Raw genomic sequence first — 18,016 nt, 5'->3', positions numbered from 1 at the left:
TAGATGTCTCTCATAATTTTTTTCTTTTAATGGCAGCAGGTATTGGTATCCTTATAACATGCCCACTATTTCATGAGAGGGAGAAAAAAAGTTTCATTGTATTTTAAAAGATTGGTTAAGTTACTTAGTATATTCTTTGTATTGAGGAAGTGAAATATTAACCAATCTGTAAAAATTGCCAAAACCTATCAAAATGAATGACAAAAATAAGTATAAAACCGAAGGCTGAAATGTTCCTTAGTTGACATTTTCCTAAAAGGTAAGGAAAATTTGCTTTTTCATTACCCAAGACAGTTCTAGAGACTTGGGTCAAAGCTGGGCCAATACTGGCCTTTCTGCATTAAAAAAAGAGAAATCTACCACTTAATTAGTTACTTTATTTACTGAGGTATAACTGACGTACAACATTATATTAGTTTCAGGTGCACAACATAATGCAGTCTACCATTTAAAATCTTTCTGAGTCAGTAACTGGATTCTTAATTTTTTTTTTTTTTTTTTTTTTTGGCTGCATTGGGTCTTGGTTGCTGGGCATGGGCTTTTCTCTAGTTGTGGTGAGCGGGGGCCACTCCTCGTTGCAGTGCGAGGGCTTCTCATTGTGGTGCATTCTCTTGCTGTAGAGCACCGGCTCTAGGCACGTGGGCTTCAGTAGTTGCAGCACACGGGCTCAGTAGTTGTGGCTCACAGGCTCTAGAGCGCAGGCTCAGTAGTTGTGGCGCATGGGCTTAGTTACTCCGCGGCATGTGGGATCTTCCTGGACCAGGGCTCAAACCCACGTCCCCTGCATTGGCAGGCAGATTCTCAACCACTGTGCCACCAGGGAAGTCCCAGTAACTGAATTCTTAAAGTAATTCCATTTTGAGAGACCAACTAAGCATCTTGGAAAATGAGGATCAACTAATATGACAAGACTGAGAAAGAATTAGAGAAAACACACTAACTACAGAAATACTATAGGATGTAATGAACAAACATACCTCCTGGGCTGTGATCGGCATTCCTCCTCCCCACTGTCTGCCTCCTGTATAGACAGAAAAATGAGAAAAAAAAATTTTAAATCTGAGGTCTCATATCATAATACCAACAATGTAATTTTTACTAAGCTTTACATGTAGGAATATCTCATTGATGCCGTGTACTTAAACTAAATTCTCTCCATAAAAAGTGACTTCAACCAATCCAGGGAGTTGATATATATCAACATAATTTATTCCTGGAGGAAACTTTCACAATAGTCTACAAATTTTTTTTAATAACAAAGTGCTCATAATTAAAAGAATTACTTCTGAAAACCAACTGAAGATGCTATGTTACTGTTATGTTACTTAAAATTAAAATGAGTGGGTATTCTGACTTTCACCAACAAATCTCATCAAGATGGTCTATTAATGATTCTGATCCCCAAAGAACCACCTAAACAATGAACACCATTTTGCAAAGTGCTCATGATCACGTCACCATTACCTTAATAGCTACTACTTATTGAGTATTTATAACATGCCAGGTGCCTTGCTCAACACTTTAAGTACATTGTCCAACTTATTCCTTATAAACTCAGAAGGTTGACGGTACACTGATTCTAACACATACACATAAATTGGGATAAATTTACAATCAATGTGACTAAAAAGCATTGAATCATAGTTTAATTGCAATATTTATTTTTTTTAGTGGCACATAAAGTAACTGAGGGTGTTATGGCAATTTAGGCTCAATGAAATATGAATATTTTACAGAAACTGAAATTCACAGAAAGGAAAGAAGTTGCTCAAGGAAACTCATGTAGTAAAGCTAGAATTAAAACTGATAAAATACTGCCTCCCAACACATTGAAAAAGCATATCATTCACCCCTGCCTAACCTAGGTTAGGAATTATTATATGTTAAGATACTATACAGATCTTCATGGAGACAAGAATAGCAACATGAAGGAAAAGTGAGAAAAGATGAGATAATTAATGATAGTGAGGTGCTAACTTTTTCTTTAAGTTTGCTCTCTGACATTTTATATTTGCACTCTGGTCACTTTTGCCCTATTTGGCAAACACAAAAATAGGAGGAGCAAAACAATCGCAAACAATACGTGTACTGTCTGCCGATAAGTCACCTACATTTTCGAGTTTATGGAACCATCCCCATTCACCTCTACATCATTCTACCTCCATTCCTGGGCAGCCACAGCCAGCTCTATAACTTTTATTCCCATTTCATTTTCATTATTGATTTCAGGTATGCCCATTATCTTGCACAAAGGGAAGAAGACAGCAAAGATCCTACCCTCGGAGGGAGGACAGGGGAGGTGTCATGGTATATTACACTCTGCCTACAGGGGAAGTTTTAGGTTCAGAAGTATGCCCTTTAGGAAGTGAAAAGAATGGTGCTAAAATGAAAAGAACCGATCGTCTCTACAGTCAATAGTCAGAACCTGGAAAGTTTGCAAGAATGAAAATGAGAAGACTCATAAGCAAAGATAAGTGTTAGATTTTGGAACCCAAGGGAACTGTAATAAATAGAAATGATTTCCTGGAATCTCACTTAACAAATTATTCTTCATTATTGTTATCAGTGGTTAATAGATCTCTACTTCTGATGTATTCTTCTCATTTTTTAATTGTATGAAAAATTATATGACAATAGATATATTTAAAATATATGTAAATTATAAGGCACAATAATAAAATGAATACCTGTGAACAACATTCTACTTAAAAGCTAGAATAGTACCAATACCTTTGCATTTACCTGTGTGCTTATTTCCTATCTCCCATTCTTATCCTTCGCCCAAGATGTGAGTACTATCTTGAATTTTAAAAAAATATTTATTTATTTAGTGGTACGCGGGCCTCTCACTGTTGTGACCTCTCCCGTTGCGGAGCACAGGCTCCAGACGCGCAGGCTCAGCGGCCATGGCTCACGGGCCCAGCCGCTCTGCGGCATGTGGGATCTTCCCAGACGGGGGCACGAACCCGCGTCCCCTGCATCGGCGGGCAGACTCTCTAACACCGCGCCACCAGGGAAGCCCTTATTTATTTATTTGGCTGCCCCGGGTCTTAGTTGCAGGACGTGGGATCTTCGTTGCCCTGTGCGGGATCTTATGTTGTGGCATGCAGGATCTTTAGTTGTGGCATGCGGGATCTAGTTCCCTGACCAGGGATTGAACCCGGGTCCCCTGCATTGGGAGCGCAGAGTCTTAACCACTGGACCACCAGGGAAGTCCCACTATCTTGAATTTTAAGTTTATAATTTTCTTGCTTTCATTCTACTATAAAAAATTTCATACATACAGAAAAGCTGAAACATCTTATAGTGAACATGTGTATCCACCATCTGGATTCTACCATTAACATTTTTTATATTTGTGTTATCACTTCTCTATTCATCTTTCTGCCTCACTGATCAATCCATCTTATTCTTCTGTTGCATTTCAAAGTAGTTTACAGTGTACTTGCCCTTAAATGCACATAGTTAGAATTCGGTTTTACAGTTCTTTCTTTTCTTTTAAGGTAAAATGTATATACAATGAAATAAATGCACAAATCTTAAGTGCACCATTCAATGAGTTTTGACAAATGTATGTATCTGCGTAACTCAAACTTTTACCAAGAAATGCAACATTTCTATCAGCTCAGAAATTTCTCTCATTTAATACCTGGCACAACCTAGAGTCAGCCACTGTTCTTATTTTTCTTCCACCACAAATTTTTTCCATCAAAAATTAGTATATAGCATATGACTCCATTTAAATGGTTTCCCTGTTCACATAAATAGAATCATATAGCATGTACTCTTTTGTGTGTGGCTTCTTTCACTCAGCATAATGTTTTTGAGATTCACCTATGCTGTTGTATGTAAAAGGAGTTCATTCCTTTTTATTCCTGAGGATTCCATTGTATGAATATACCACAGTTTGTTTATTCATGTCCTATTGATATATATACCCAGGATGTTTCAGTTTTTGCCTATTATGAATAAAACTTTTACACAAGCATTCTTTGCTGTTTTTTTGGTGGACATGTGCTTTTGGTTTTTTGTAGGTCATGGAACACATGCATGTGTAATTTTAGAGAAAATTATCAGGGCTTCCAAAGTGCTTATACCACTTTACATGCTTATCAACAATGTGTGAGAGTTGTAACTGAAGTCTAATTGGAAATTTTTTTCTCCTATAGTTACTGTTTTCTGTCTTCAGAAACCTTTGCCTACCCTTTAGTCACAAAGATACTCTATAATATTTTCTTATTAAAACCTTTATGGTTTTATGTATAAGGTCTATGATCTATCCTGAATAAATATTTGTATGTGGTGTGAGATGGGGTGGAGGCTCTTTTTTTTCCCCATATCGATTTCGAGTTTTCAAGCACATTTATTGAAAAGACTTTCCTTTCTCCATTTGATAACTTGGCTCCATGTAAAAAATCAAATGACAGTGTAAGTGAGGTCTACTTCTGGGTTCTTTATTCTGTTCCATTGATCTATTTGTCATTCTTTATGCCAGTACTATATCTTTATTACTATAGCTCATAGTAAGTTTTGAAGGAAATATAAATCCTTTAACTTGATTCTTATTTTTCAGGATAACTTTATCTTCTAGTAAGACATTTTATCTTGAAATCTACTTTATCTAATATTAACATAGCTATTCCAGACTTATGCTCACTGATTGCAAGGTATATTTTTCAATCTCTTTATAACTTAAAGAATGTCTTTAATAGACAGAATGTAGTTGGATCTTGCTTTATTTTACCCATTGTGACAATCTTTGCCTTTTAATTGTAGTGGTTAGTCCATTAACATTTAATGTAATTACTGATATAGTTAGTAACATGGTAGAACCAAATCCATTTATTTTCTGTTTGTTCCCTATACCTTTATACCTTTGTTTCTCCTTTTTCTGCCTTATTTTGTATTATTTGAATATTTTTTAGAATTTCATTTTAATTTACATATTGGTTCTTTGCATTATTTTTTATTCCACTATTAAAAAAATTACATGATGTCTATATTGTTAAACAATATATTATTTAGTTTTGATTGTTTGGGGGCTTTAAAAATTGTATTACACTTATGCAGTCTTCCCAATATGTTTATTATTTTTCACACATACACACTGTATTTTATTTTTACACCAATATGTTTTTTAAAAACTAAATATTATGCTAATAAGATTCATCCACTTATTACCTATAGCTACAGTTCATTCATTTTTTTGCTGGGGTAAAAGACTGCATTATAGGAATATATCAAAGTTTACCCATTCGACTCAGATAGATTGGACTGTTCCTGTTTTTGGTGACATCAACCATGCTGCTATAACTTCCTTGAAATGTCTTTTGGTCTACATGCACAAGGGTGTCAATGGGATATAGGTACACCTAAGGTACCTAGGAGTAGAAATGCAGAGTCACAGGATAACTAAAGGTACAAGTTTACCAGGTAGTGACAAATTATTTCCTAAAGTAGTTGTGCCAATCTATACTCTCACCAGGAAGGAGTGAGAGTTTCAGTTGTGCTAAATCCTAGCCAACACTTAAAATCATCAGATGTTTTCTTTTTCTTTTTTGCCAATCTAGTGTTATATGTATCTCACCATGGTCTTAATTTGCTGTGCCTTGACTACTACTAAGGTTGAGTACCCTTTTAGATGTTTATGGGCTATTACTAACTTAATATCCTTTCCCTCATACATAAAATGAGCTGACCAAAAAGAGATAATTCAAATTATTTTCAGCTTTTTTGGTAGATTTTTCTACCTATGAGAATTGTGATGAGAAATAAAAAGCAAAAATACCCTTGATGTTTCCTTAGAGGCCACAAACAGCTAAAACCAGTTACATCTATAGAGGTAAACTAACATCTATTTTATACTACTATGGGCCAGGTACTTTATATGTTATTTTATTTAATGTGCACCACAACCCTATGCAGCTTGCTAAAGGTCACAATGCCAATAAATGCCACGTGGAGTCATGATTTGAACTCAGGTCTACATTTCTGCTATAACCAGCTGCCTCTTAACTAAGAATCTGCATTTGGTACTTATACCCCGGGACAGTGGTTAGGAAGGGAACTGCAGAAAAAAGCATAACTTTTCTCATGGCTTATAATAAAGTAATATCCTTTGTCACCTTTCTTCTATGACTTCTACACTTTAAAATAGTGCCAAAGGAGTGGAAATTCCTTTGGCCCACAAAAAAAGCAAGTCAGAGAAGTGTTTCTAACACAAGATACCCAAATGACTTTTTTCTTTCTTTCTTAGATTAATATTACAATAGTCAGGCCAATGAATGATTTGTTTCCCTTTCATCTTACTTGGAAAAAGAGATTTAGAAAACAAAAACAAACAAACAAAAAACTCAGTATGTCAAGGCATTATAGGCCTAAGGTAAAGTGGATTTTTTTTTAATGAAGAGTGTTGATTATGCTTATTTCAATGGAATTCACTGCCAAAAACTCAAAGATACAACATTGCTTATTCAGCAAGATTAATTACCAGATAATACAGTTATCTTGAATAGTGGCATTTAAATGGTAGGTAAAGGGAGAATGCTTACCATTCTATTGTAACAAGTGCATACACCAGACCACATATAACTACCTACCTTGTCAAGTAACTTCACATATTGTTAGTGAAAAAAAAAAAAGAAAAAAGAAATGCCAGTAGTCAACATGCTCAGAACATTAGAAATCACAAGGAGAAAAGTGTAGAGATAAACATTAGTTTCTTCTTAGTAAATAATTTCTGATGTATAAGGAGAACTAATTAATTAAATGATTAAATATATGTTTGTTGACTTTTTTTTAATATTCCAGAGTCCTATTGTTAAGTAGTTTTTATTTAAAGAATATAATTTCTTCTTGATGTTAAGAAAAATTTGACCTATAAACAATATGGTGTGAGATTCTGAATGTGCATTTAATTTTAGGGTATTCAGAAAACACTGACTCAAAAAGACACATGCACCCCAATGTTCATAGCAGCATTATTTACAATAGCCAAGATATGGAAGCAACCTAAGTGTCCATCAACAGATAAATGGATAAAGAAGATGTGGCATGTATATATATATATATATATATATATATATATATATAAAATAGAATATTCCTCAGCCATAAAAAAGAATGAAATTCTGCCATTTGCAACAACATGGATGAACCTAGAGGGTATTATGCTCAGTGAAATAAGTTAGAGAAAGACAAATATTCTATGTTATCACTTATATGTGGAATCTAAAAAATAAAATAAACAAATGTTTGTAACAAAACAGAAACACACTCATAGATATAGAGAACAAACTGGTGGTTACCAGTGGAGGTGGGGGAAGGGGGTGGGTAAGATAGGTGTATGGGATTGAGAGATACAAACTACTATGTATAATAAGTAAAAAGGATATATTATACAGCACAGGGAAATATAGCCATTATTTTGTAATAACTTTAAGTGAAGTATAATATATAAAAATATTGAATCACTAATGTGGTACACCTGAAACTAATATAATATTGTAAATCAACTATACTTCAATTAAAAAATAAAATACATAATTTTAGGGTACTCGGGAACCATTAAGTATGAATTGAAAAATTAATGTATTCTTATTAATCTACTTAATGCCTGAGCATAAAAGTAGGTAACTAAGTAAAAGATGTTTGGAAAAAACGTAAGCACCCAAGTCATATTTGCTGAGAAGTCGGCTGGAAGTGCTGCCAGCCTTGAAAAACACCAGGCTAGGTAGGTGTTAAGCAATAATTTCCCGAGCTTTATTGTTGCAAGATTCTTTACACTCTCCATACACTCCAATCCAAGTGGACTCATTCATCAGTTTTCAAAAGCAACTATTAACTTCCTTTGTCTGTGCTGTTTCATCATCCTGGAAGGCCCCTCTCCCCTTTCCTATATCCTTCCCTAGCATTCAAAGCTGGTTTCAAAAGCCAGTGGTTCATGGTATTTCTTCTATCACTTTACTGATAGGCTGTCTGCCTCCCTCCAAACCTGACCATCACTGTGCATGTTTCCTGTGGCACTGCATGTTTCCTGTGGTTTCTGGGTTACCACTGGGTTCTTGTTTTATGTTCCATTATCAGACTGTAATCTGCCTTATTTTTCCTTTGCATCTCACTCTGCGTTTAGCACAATGCCCTAGGTGCAGATGGAACTCGATAAAGAGTTGAATGAATGCGTGATTAGAGCGGTGAACTAAAACCATGTGAACACTTGGAGCTAATTGGCTGTGCATTCTCAGCTAGTGAGGACTATGCCAGTTATGTTTTCTCCTTAGCCGGTTAAAAGAATAGTTTTTGTTGCTCAGGAGTTAGCCTGTGACGAAGATCTGGAAGTAATACCTTAGGTTTTCCCTTTGGTTAAACAGACAGAATCATTCACTTGCTCTCATTTATGTATTCATTCACTCAGTCAACACTAATTGACTACCTATTATGTGTTAGGTACTAGGCACCAGGAATTAAAATTAAGCAAAACTGCCCTTATCCTTGGATAGTTCACATTGTATTAGGGGAGACAGTTCCATAAGCCAAAAACTTATAATGATATGTCATTTGGCTTACAGCAGTGGATATTCAAAATGCTATAGAAACAACAGAGGAGGAAATGACTAACTGTGGGGCTTGGATATGCTTCATAGAAGTTAATTTTCAGGCTGGGCTTGAATTAGTGGGTTTGTGTTGGATGGAAAATAGAAGGAAAGTGTATTTCAGGCAGAAACGTTGGCAAAAGGAACAGAAAGAGGAGTAAGAGTCTGGACATTTAGGGAATGGTGAGCAGCTGTGAATTGCTGGAGCAAAGGTATGGGTATTGGGGGTTAAGGCTATCAAGTAATATTGATGTTACGAGTCCATAAAGGTAGGAATATTAAGATAACAATCCTATGATCACAAAAAGTGGTTGTGGATTATCCATTAACTGGACTTCAGATTATCCATCAGTCACTTCTGCCCCTGGGAGAAAATTAATACTGGGAGGTGTCTGTCAGACAGGATAAAGTAATCTGGTAGTCTTCCTAAGAATGGACGTGAGCTTCGAAATCAGAAAAGTCCTGCTTCTGGCTTTTGGAAGAAGCAAACGTGAAGAACACAGGCTTGAGGAGGAAGTAAAGGCACCATTTTGCCACTTGGTTACTGGTAAGAGAAGGCTTAGATTCTCTCCTAGAAACAAGAGACAAGATGGGAATGGAACCAGCAGTTTGGGTTATCCATTGCTTAATAACAAACTACTAATTTATTATATTTCATGATTTCATGGTTCAGAAATTCAAGCAGTACTTAGCTAGGCAATTCTTCTGCTCCACATGGCATTGCTAAAGGTCAGTCAGTGCTACTCAGGTGGTATTTAGCTAGAAGATGGGCCAGTAGTCAGGGTCCAGGCAGCTTTACTCACATGTCTGACATCTCAGCCTGGAAAACTGGAAAGCGGGGCTCAAGTGGAAAGTCAAGTAGAACATCTATGGATTGGGCCTTCTCAAAGTCCATTGTGGCCTCAGGGTTGGTCTTTTCGCATGGAGGCTTAGAACTCCAAAAGGCTAGGCTCAGGGCTGGCACAGTGTCACTTCTGCCATGCTCTGTTGGTGTATTAAAGAAGTCTAGCCCAGGTTCAAGGGGAGGGGAATTAGACACTATCTCTCAGTGGGAGAAATAGCAAAGAATCTGCAGCCATCTTTAATCAACTCTACCAATTCTGGTGACCAGCTAGTAAGTATGTAGGCAAGATGAACAGGACAGGAAAAAGGCCGTTAAAGATAGTTCATGAAGTAGAACTTCTAAAGACTAGGGCCATAGAGATATCCAGGAGAGTAAAGAATAAAGAAGATGATTCTTATGTCAGTACAAGATGCACTGAAGGCCATAGGGATACTTTTATAGGCTGGTGTCTATAACGAAGTGTCCTCCCATTTGGAAGGCTGAAGATCAGAAAGGACCTGCAAGTGTGGTCACACACACACTCTACTGTCCAGGACCAGAATGAATAACCTGGGCACTCACATCTGAGAAGCTGGTCTGTAAGAAGGTCAGACACCATCAAATCAGCAGTCCCAATATAATTTGACTTTGTTTTAAAGTCTAGCTTAAATTGAGGTGTATAGTACTTGCTGGTATTAGGAACCAAAACAGAGAGTCAATCTAGTCATATTTTAGAGAGATGTAACATGCATTAAAGTAAAATATGGAAGCCAGAATACAGTGCAATACTTATTACCGACATCAAAGCCACACCATGCTCTCACGACAGGGTTTAAGAAGCCCTAAATAAACTTTCTCGCCCATGATTTCAAGCAGTAGAAAACTTCTGTGAGACACCTACTACTTCTCAAGTGTTTCCTTTGAATTCCTTTCAAATACAAATATGTATGAAACACAGTTGGAATGGTTAATGAGGTACTTCCTCAGTGATGAGAAAACCAGCTTGATTAGAATGTGACTTCAATAACTCTGTTTCTGAAGAACACCAAGTCTTTGGTCAACAGCTAGTTTAAGACATATCACAGTCCAGTCACTGCCCACTAGAAAACCCAAGCTCTGGGTGTAGAGCTGTTATTGGATGCCTTTTGTTTACAATCCTTATTCCACTTAAACATTTTATTTAATATATGTGACTTAACCCACCCACTTGCCATAATTAGAGAGTTGCTAGACTGTCTTTTCTACCACAGAGATCCAACTCCTTGAGGCTACTTGATTTTAAAAAGCAACTAGTCTGAATCTGTCACATCTGACAAGCATGCAATATGGAAACTTCATAGGTCACTGGTTCTTAACTCTGGCTCCATTCAAAACCTTTTTAATAACAAAAATCTCCAGGCCTCATGCCTACAGGCTTTTATTCTTTAGCTCTGAGGTGAAGCCAGTGGTGTGCTAGAGCCAATTGCTAAATTTTTAGGGAACTTATGAGACTCACATTGGTAGCCTGAAATTAGCCATGCTAGGAGTATTTACCAGGGAAGTCAGCAAATGCTACAAAGCAGCCCTTACCCAGAAAACAGGTTTTTGAACATTTACCAGCACACCATGAGGTGTGGGGCCCAAGGATCTGCACATTTTAAAAGCTCCTGATAACTGACAAGCAGTTAAGATTGAAAACATTTGTCTTTAAGGTCTGGAAAAACATCAAAAAGCTCAGAGTACACAGAGCTACTACTCCTCCAGATAACTGTGCTAGGTGCCAGGGAGATCAGTGACGATGGGAACTCAGCTCTCCAGAAAGATCTTACGTCTCCCTTCCTAGACAGTAAGCTCTGTAAGAGCAGGACTATGTTTGCATTGGGAATACACCTTAGGTTAACTCAGCATATCATGTGCCTCATCTCCATTCAATTATTGGTCATATCCTTGGTTTGTCAATCCAGAATGAGTGCTTAAACATGGAGTAGAGAGCAAGCAGCATCCGTCATAAGATAATAAGACTCTGCCTGTGTGCCACTCCATAATTTAAAGTCTTTTCATGACTATTATCTCATTTGAGCCAACCTAGGATAAATGCAGCACAGGTATGATTAATACTTATTTTTCAGCTGAAGAAACTGCCTCATGAAAGTGAGATAATTTGCTCAAAGTAACCTAAGAGTAAGGAGCAGTCAGGATTCTGTCTGGGAAGGGCGAATATACCTTCTACTGGAACAAACTGCTCCTCTTGCTTAAAGAAATACTCCAGGTACACCAATAGGGGCCTAAGACCTTGTCTTTATCTCCCTGTCCAGATTCTGTTTCCTTCTATTAAAGTGAAATTCCACATCCCACTCTCTGAAGACCTCACACTTGGTCCATTTCCTTCATTGTAGCCTGAGGCCTCAATACGGACATATGGTCTTATGTTCAGCCAGGACATGGTGGTACAACTGTACTAATTGTTTACACACTGAAATACCGAATGGTAAAGAGTGGTTGCCTAGAGCCCCTCTGAATGTTTCACTATCCAGCAACAATCAGGTTAATGCCTGGTAGAGTAGAGGACCTCCAGGTCTTACTCCTGCCTATTCTGATTGGTTGATAGCTGTGCCATATTGCTAAATATTCTGAATATCACCTCTACCCATGGCAACATCTTTACTGTTCTCTAACCTTTGGTTTAAAATTCTTGACTCTGATCTTAGCTTCACCTTGGAGATAGTGCCTCTATAATCTGCTCTCTTGTTTGTGTGTCCTGCTAGCTACACCCCACTTGCTTAGCTTGGCTTCTGGTTTTATTACTGGTCCTCTGCTATACATGATTAGCATTCCTCCACAAGGAATTTAAACTATAAAAAGCATTGATAACACCTGGGGGAGGCTAAGTAAAATCCACGTATGAAGAGTCTTTTAATATTAAATCTTTGAATTGTTTATGGATATAAAGAATTAGACTATGATCAACCAAAGTTTAAGTTGAAACATTATTCAGAAATAAGGTCAAAGAACACATGCAGAAGGGTAATGAAGCAACACTGATTACTTACCAAATATTACTAAACTAACAGCATGATTATTTTCAAATTTCCAGTCATTTTCAAACTAAGGAGTTGATAAATACCGTCACTGGTTCTGACCAAAAAGAAAATAGAATATTTAAAACAGATGTACTGCTGTCAGTTTTGATTAGGGGGAAATGCATTGCTATTTTGTTAATATTTATATTTAAATCTAGACAATTAGCTTTTCAGCCATAAACAGGGGAAAAGATAGAGGCAGGATGCTCAATATCTTTGAATGGCAAATAAATAATCAACATATTCATTTAGAGCTGCTAGAGTCCACCAGAGACACAAAGAAATACAAGATAGTACTATGCTCAACGAGCTTATCTGCCTGAAGAGATAAGGCTGTTATATTTGAAAAGTTGATCCAACAAATACAGTGTAAATTTATGGCACAGGAAGTATATTGCATAGGAGTTCAGAAGTGAGAACACTGTGGGTACAGTGTTCACAGGAACAAGAGAGCTTTGAATCCAGTCTTGAAGGAAGAGGAAGATCTGAAGAGGCACAGAGGCTGACAGAGCATTTGAGACATGAACAAAAAGGAAAGGACAGTGGGAATATGTCTGACACACTGGGGTGGTGGTGAACTGACCAGTTGAGTTGAAACCCAGGGCTTGCCTTGAGGTAAGCTGCAAAGATAAGTTGCAGAAGGCAGGGGTCTAGACCTGATCCTGGGGGAAGCCAGGGAGGGGATTTATCAGCATCTTAGAAAGTAGAATAAAATTATAAATACGTTGCTTTTGTGGTAATAAAAAATTCTTTAAGGAAACAGAGGCTAAAATTGGAAAGCCAATTTTTCCAATTTTCTCAATTGGAAAGCCAATTGAGAAAACTTAGGTATTTTTCCTAAAGCCGGGAGACACTGGTTAATTTAACCACATATCTCCACTAGAGGGCAGACAACTCAAAGGTTACACTGTGATGGAACTGGAGAAACAGTGCATCCACAGAAAACTAACACTAAGAGTAAACACCATACATTGTTGCTTAAAGACCATTTTCAGTGCCTTCAACCCTGGAAAGAGCCTTTAGCTAGCAGATAAATCTTTCACAGGTTAGCTTTATGTGGTATAAAATGTGTCTTAATTGCAAAATGGACTGGTGGAAAAGTTATACTTTGGGAATCTGGCTTGGCTGACAGACACATGTGCTTATACATGACAAGCATACCTTGGAATGCCAACAGTAGCACTCATCACTGGCTAATTTACCTCAATCTCCCCCACCCATCTCAGGCACATCCTAACCACCACTCAAGACACAGCCTAACAATGTGTACACCACCTGGACCATGATTTCAATCTGGGTTCTCCTTTTGGTCAACTGGGGAGATGCTTGGTCCTAAGGGCTCATAACCCTTTAAAGTCAGAGTAAGGTGAGGCCACCAGACAGAGGTCCTTCTATGTGCATTTGTCTTAGTAGGCTGAGGAGCTGTCATATAGGGGTGTTGGCGGGGGTCCCTCAGGTCTCACTAACTGGGACACAGCATCAATACTAACATCTAAATAAAAGGACTGAGAATTCCATCACACATTTAGATGCTAAAATAGATCTGCAAAGTACTATAAACACTTTTTCTGTTTTTTTCTCTTACAAAATGTCTCTCGTTAAAGGTGCAAGGGCAATTTTCGATTTAGTAGGTTGACTTTCTGCCATTAGCTGGAAGTAGTTTTGACCAATGCTGACCAGTGCTCATATCACAAGAATTTTCTTTTCCCCTGGAAAATGACAACATTTAATTTCAGATATCAGGTACTTCAACTGCAGGTGAATTTTGCTATTCTAAAATTATTACAGTATTTCCAACAAGCTAGGCCACCTTATCTCTTAGACTTTGCCATATTCTTCTCTCTGCCTGGTACACTTCATTCCCGTCTTTGCTTGCCTACATCTTCTCATCCTTCAGATTGTAGCTTAGGCGTCCCCTTCTCCAGAGGCTTTCCCTGATGCCTCTAGACTGAGGCATATTTCGAGAGTATCAATTTTTTTTTTTTGTGGTACGCGGGCCTCTCACTGTTGTGGCCTCTCCCGCTGCGGAGCACAGGCTCCGGACACGCAGGCTCAGCAGCCATGGCTCACGGGCCCAGCCGCTCTGCGGCATGTGTGATCTTCCCGGACTAGGGCACAAACCCGTGTCCCCTGCATCGGCAGGCGGACTCTCAACCACTGCGCCACCAGGGAAGCCCCCGAGAGTATCAATTTTACTTGATGCGAAGTAATATTTTTATAGTTACAGAGATACAGATACATAAAAATGTGCATGAAATTTAAAGTAAATCATAAGAACTCAAATACATTTCAGCCTTGTAATAAGCTCCTTTAAACTTTATATATCCACACCGCCAGGGGTTCCGCATTCACACTGTTCTGCTGTTAGAGCAATTTCTCGTGGAAAGGTTTGAGGAGCACTGCAGGGGACTGCTGTATGTAACTCTGAAGTTAAGCTTGTGCCTAATATTGAAAAATTAAGATAGAAGTTAAATTTGGGGGGGTATGGTAGTTAATAAATACGAAGAGAAGATCAGGTGCTTATGACTCCTTGGTCTAATTCCTAAGACTACAGGCATGTCATTAACTTTATTTGGCTTCCATAAACAAAAGACAAAAAAACAAAAGTTCAGAAAAAACTGATTCAGCACTTAAACAAACCAACAAACAAACCCAAAGCCTCCAAACTTACTTGAAGTGAAACATAGGTATTGAAAAGAAGGAAAAAATATGAAGTTATAAATCAGAGTATGATCTAATTCCTAATATAGGTTAGGCCTAGCTAGTGATCCTTGCTAACACACTGAACATCATAAAGAAACCAATTATTAGGTCTTCCACAGTTAAAACACTCCTTGCTTTTCTTTATTAATGGAAATAAATGACAGAGAAAAAAGTAATTGGCAACTTAATGCAGGAAGATTTTAATTACACTCACAGTCACCATTAACCTTGACAACCCACCAACTAACATGTAACAAGACAGCACCTCCTCCACTAATATTAGTCTAACTAAAACTTCATGAATACCTTCATGAGAAAGGTAAAATCTTATGAGAAGCATGCAATCATCTGAACCTCCCTCCAACGGTTGAAAATCAGCATCATGTGTTGTCAATATATAGACTAACCCACCTCAGAAGCTTCTCAGTTACTCCCTCTTTTAAGTATTATTTTTCTTTAACTACGTCCACATGTCTCGTTTTCTCCTGTAACCTCACTTTTACTTCCCTAAGGCTCCTTCCTATCTACTATTCCGTTCCATTTTGCACAAACCTCAAGTTCTCTCGTTGGTCTTCTTTTTACTTTTATATCTTGAGATAACTTAAGAAAATATTTATGCTCTAAACTTTGGGAAAATACTGATGCATTTCCCCCTGCCACCCTCTCACCAATTAACAGTCTAAGACAGAAGAAACTGTTATAACCAACTTTTCAATGCAATACTTTTCTTCTGCCATCCTCAGGGAGATCAGAATACAACTCACCAGTGATGCTTAAGGTCATTAGAATCTGACAAGTAACTACAGGAAGCCTATAATGATATAATCAGATTATTTTGCTAATTATCCCATGTTATCTATTAGTAATGTACTCTTTGATCTAGATTTTCCCCCCAAAACTGAACAGAACTAGGGAAGGGAGAAAAAAAGGTAAACATAAAAGGCAAGATGAGTATACAGTAACTGACAGGAAGCCCCCTCCCCTATTTATAGATTCTAACATAAATAAGCTTAACTATGAAAGCATCTATCCTCATTTTCATTGGTTAAATATTTCTTCTTGAGAAACTAGTACAGACCCGATAGGAAGTTGGCTGAATGTGTAAATTCAAAGAACCAATAAAAGGCACCAATAATTGCATAAAAATGCAATTCCTGTAAGCAAAGGTTAAGTATAAAAAGGCATTCCACAGATAATATCCTGGTCAGTAAATACCTCTGAACAACTACCAGGAAATATTACTTGCCTAATTTCCTAGAACCATAACTTTCCTGATAAACAATGTCTTGAACACCCCATGAAAAGAATAACCAAGGCTACTAAGTGTTGGTAAAATGAAACATTACACACTGCTATTTCATATAACTTGAACAGAGTCAACTGAAACTACAGAATAAAATAGTAGCTATAAAGTGTACTGTAGATTAAAAAAAAAAACCTCTCAACCTAATAAAGTGAATTGAGATGGCAAACAAAGTGCTTTCATGTCATGTTTTCACTTCGATAAAGGAAGCAATCAAACCATCACATAAGCATAACTAAAACTGCAACTACCAATAGCTGGGAGATAAAATAGTACCACCGGTATTTACCACACATACGCACTGACAGCATGCCCCAGGTCCCAGAAATTATGCTGTCTGCAGTAAAAATCCTAACTCCCTTCTAGAAGTTATTCCTCAAAGCTTCCTTTCGTTCCTCATCACTGGTTTACTGAATAAAACAAATTTAAATAAAACATTTCTACTGATTGTCTGATATAAGGCTGCCCTGGAGACTACCTCAACCAGAGGCCATTAATGTAGACTTTAGATTTCAAATTACAAGGAAGCCTATTGGAAAACTAGTAAATAAACAAATAAATAAATAAAAATTAAAATTAAAAAAGGTTTTACTTCTTATGAAATTCAGTTTAGATTAAACTCAGCCCCTTGCCACGTCTCTCTTCCCAGGGGTCCTTGGATCGTGCAGCAATTTTTGCCTTTGTTACTTAGGGGAACCATCAACCACGAGAACTCTGGCACTTTCGCTTTTCTTCTGTACCACCTACAAACATCTGAAAGAGTCCATTCAGAATTCCAAACCATTTCAAATTATTCTTAGCACCATGTCCCACGGAAATGCCTCAGTCAAATACATATTACGCTTTGACTCTCTTTCATCAAAGACTTGGTTCCTGCTTCTTAGGAGGAAAAATCATGAAAAATCCTAAAGTCTCTGATCTTCCTCAACTGGGTATGAGCTCTCCTTTCCTAAAAGTCCTGTTCTTTCTTCTCGTATTTCTCTTCTTCCTTGAATTATAATTACATGTAATCACATCTTATCCTGATTAAGAGTAAAGCACCTAATAGATACTCTATAAATATTTATTGGATGAGTGAGTCACTGGAACAAATAAATTATAAAAAAAATGTTTCTAGGTAAGGAAAGGAAAAATGAGTAAACTGGACTTCAAAATAATGAAAAACCATGGAGGGGGAAAATTGTGATCCACTATATAGAAAAAAAGAATTGGAAAAACAAAAACTAACCAGTCAACCAAGCCAATAATAACCAAAAGGATATCTAAATGTGTTATACCTAATAAGCCTTGGAATTCATGATCATAAGAGACTGGAAACAAGAGCTAAATAATAACCTGGGTCAAATTTGTAGCTAAGGGCAAAGGCCACACTTAATATAATCACAGAACCAGAATCACCGAGGTCCTCTTAAAAAACGCTGCTACCTCCCTGTATACTAGCCTAATCGTTCAGCATCTCCAGTGATACGTGACCTACCAGCTCAGTCACCTGAGACTGGCAACTAGTTAACATGAAGTGCTGCACTTCCTCAATCTC

At 37.4% G+C, this 18,016-nt stretch overlaps 1 protein-coding gene across 3 annotated transcripts in view; it reads right to left on the bottom strand.

The window, feature by feature from the left end:
* The window catches only part of SSH2 (slingshot protein phosphatase 2), a 245,111-nt gene that overhangs the window by 143,902 nt on the left and 83,193 nt on the right, over positions 1 to 18,016 (bottom strand). For all 3 annotated transcript variants that reach the window (XM_029210906.1, XM_029210908.1, XM_029210905.1), the window contains one exon: positions 978 to 1,021. In XM_029210906.1, coding sequence (XP_029066739.1) covers positions 978 to 1,021 — 44 coding nt within the window. The remainder of the gene's footprint in view (positions 1 to 977; positions 1,022 to 18,016) is intronic.

The sequence above is a fragment of the Monodon monoceros genome, unplaced genomic scaffold, assembly GCF_005190385.1.
Source record: "Monodon monoceros isolate NGI ecotype Baffin Bay Population unplaced genomic scaffold, NGI_Narwhal_1 Super_Scaffold_9, whole genome shotgun sequence".
Taxonomy (NCBI): Eukaryota; Metazoa; Chordata; class Mammalia; order Artiodactyla; family Monodontidae; genus Monodon; species Monodon monoceros.
Note: the sequence above shows the minus strand (reverse complement) of the source record. Positions and strands in the feature narration are given on the sequence as shown.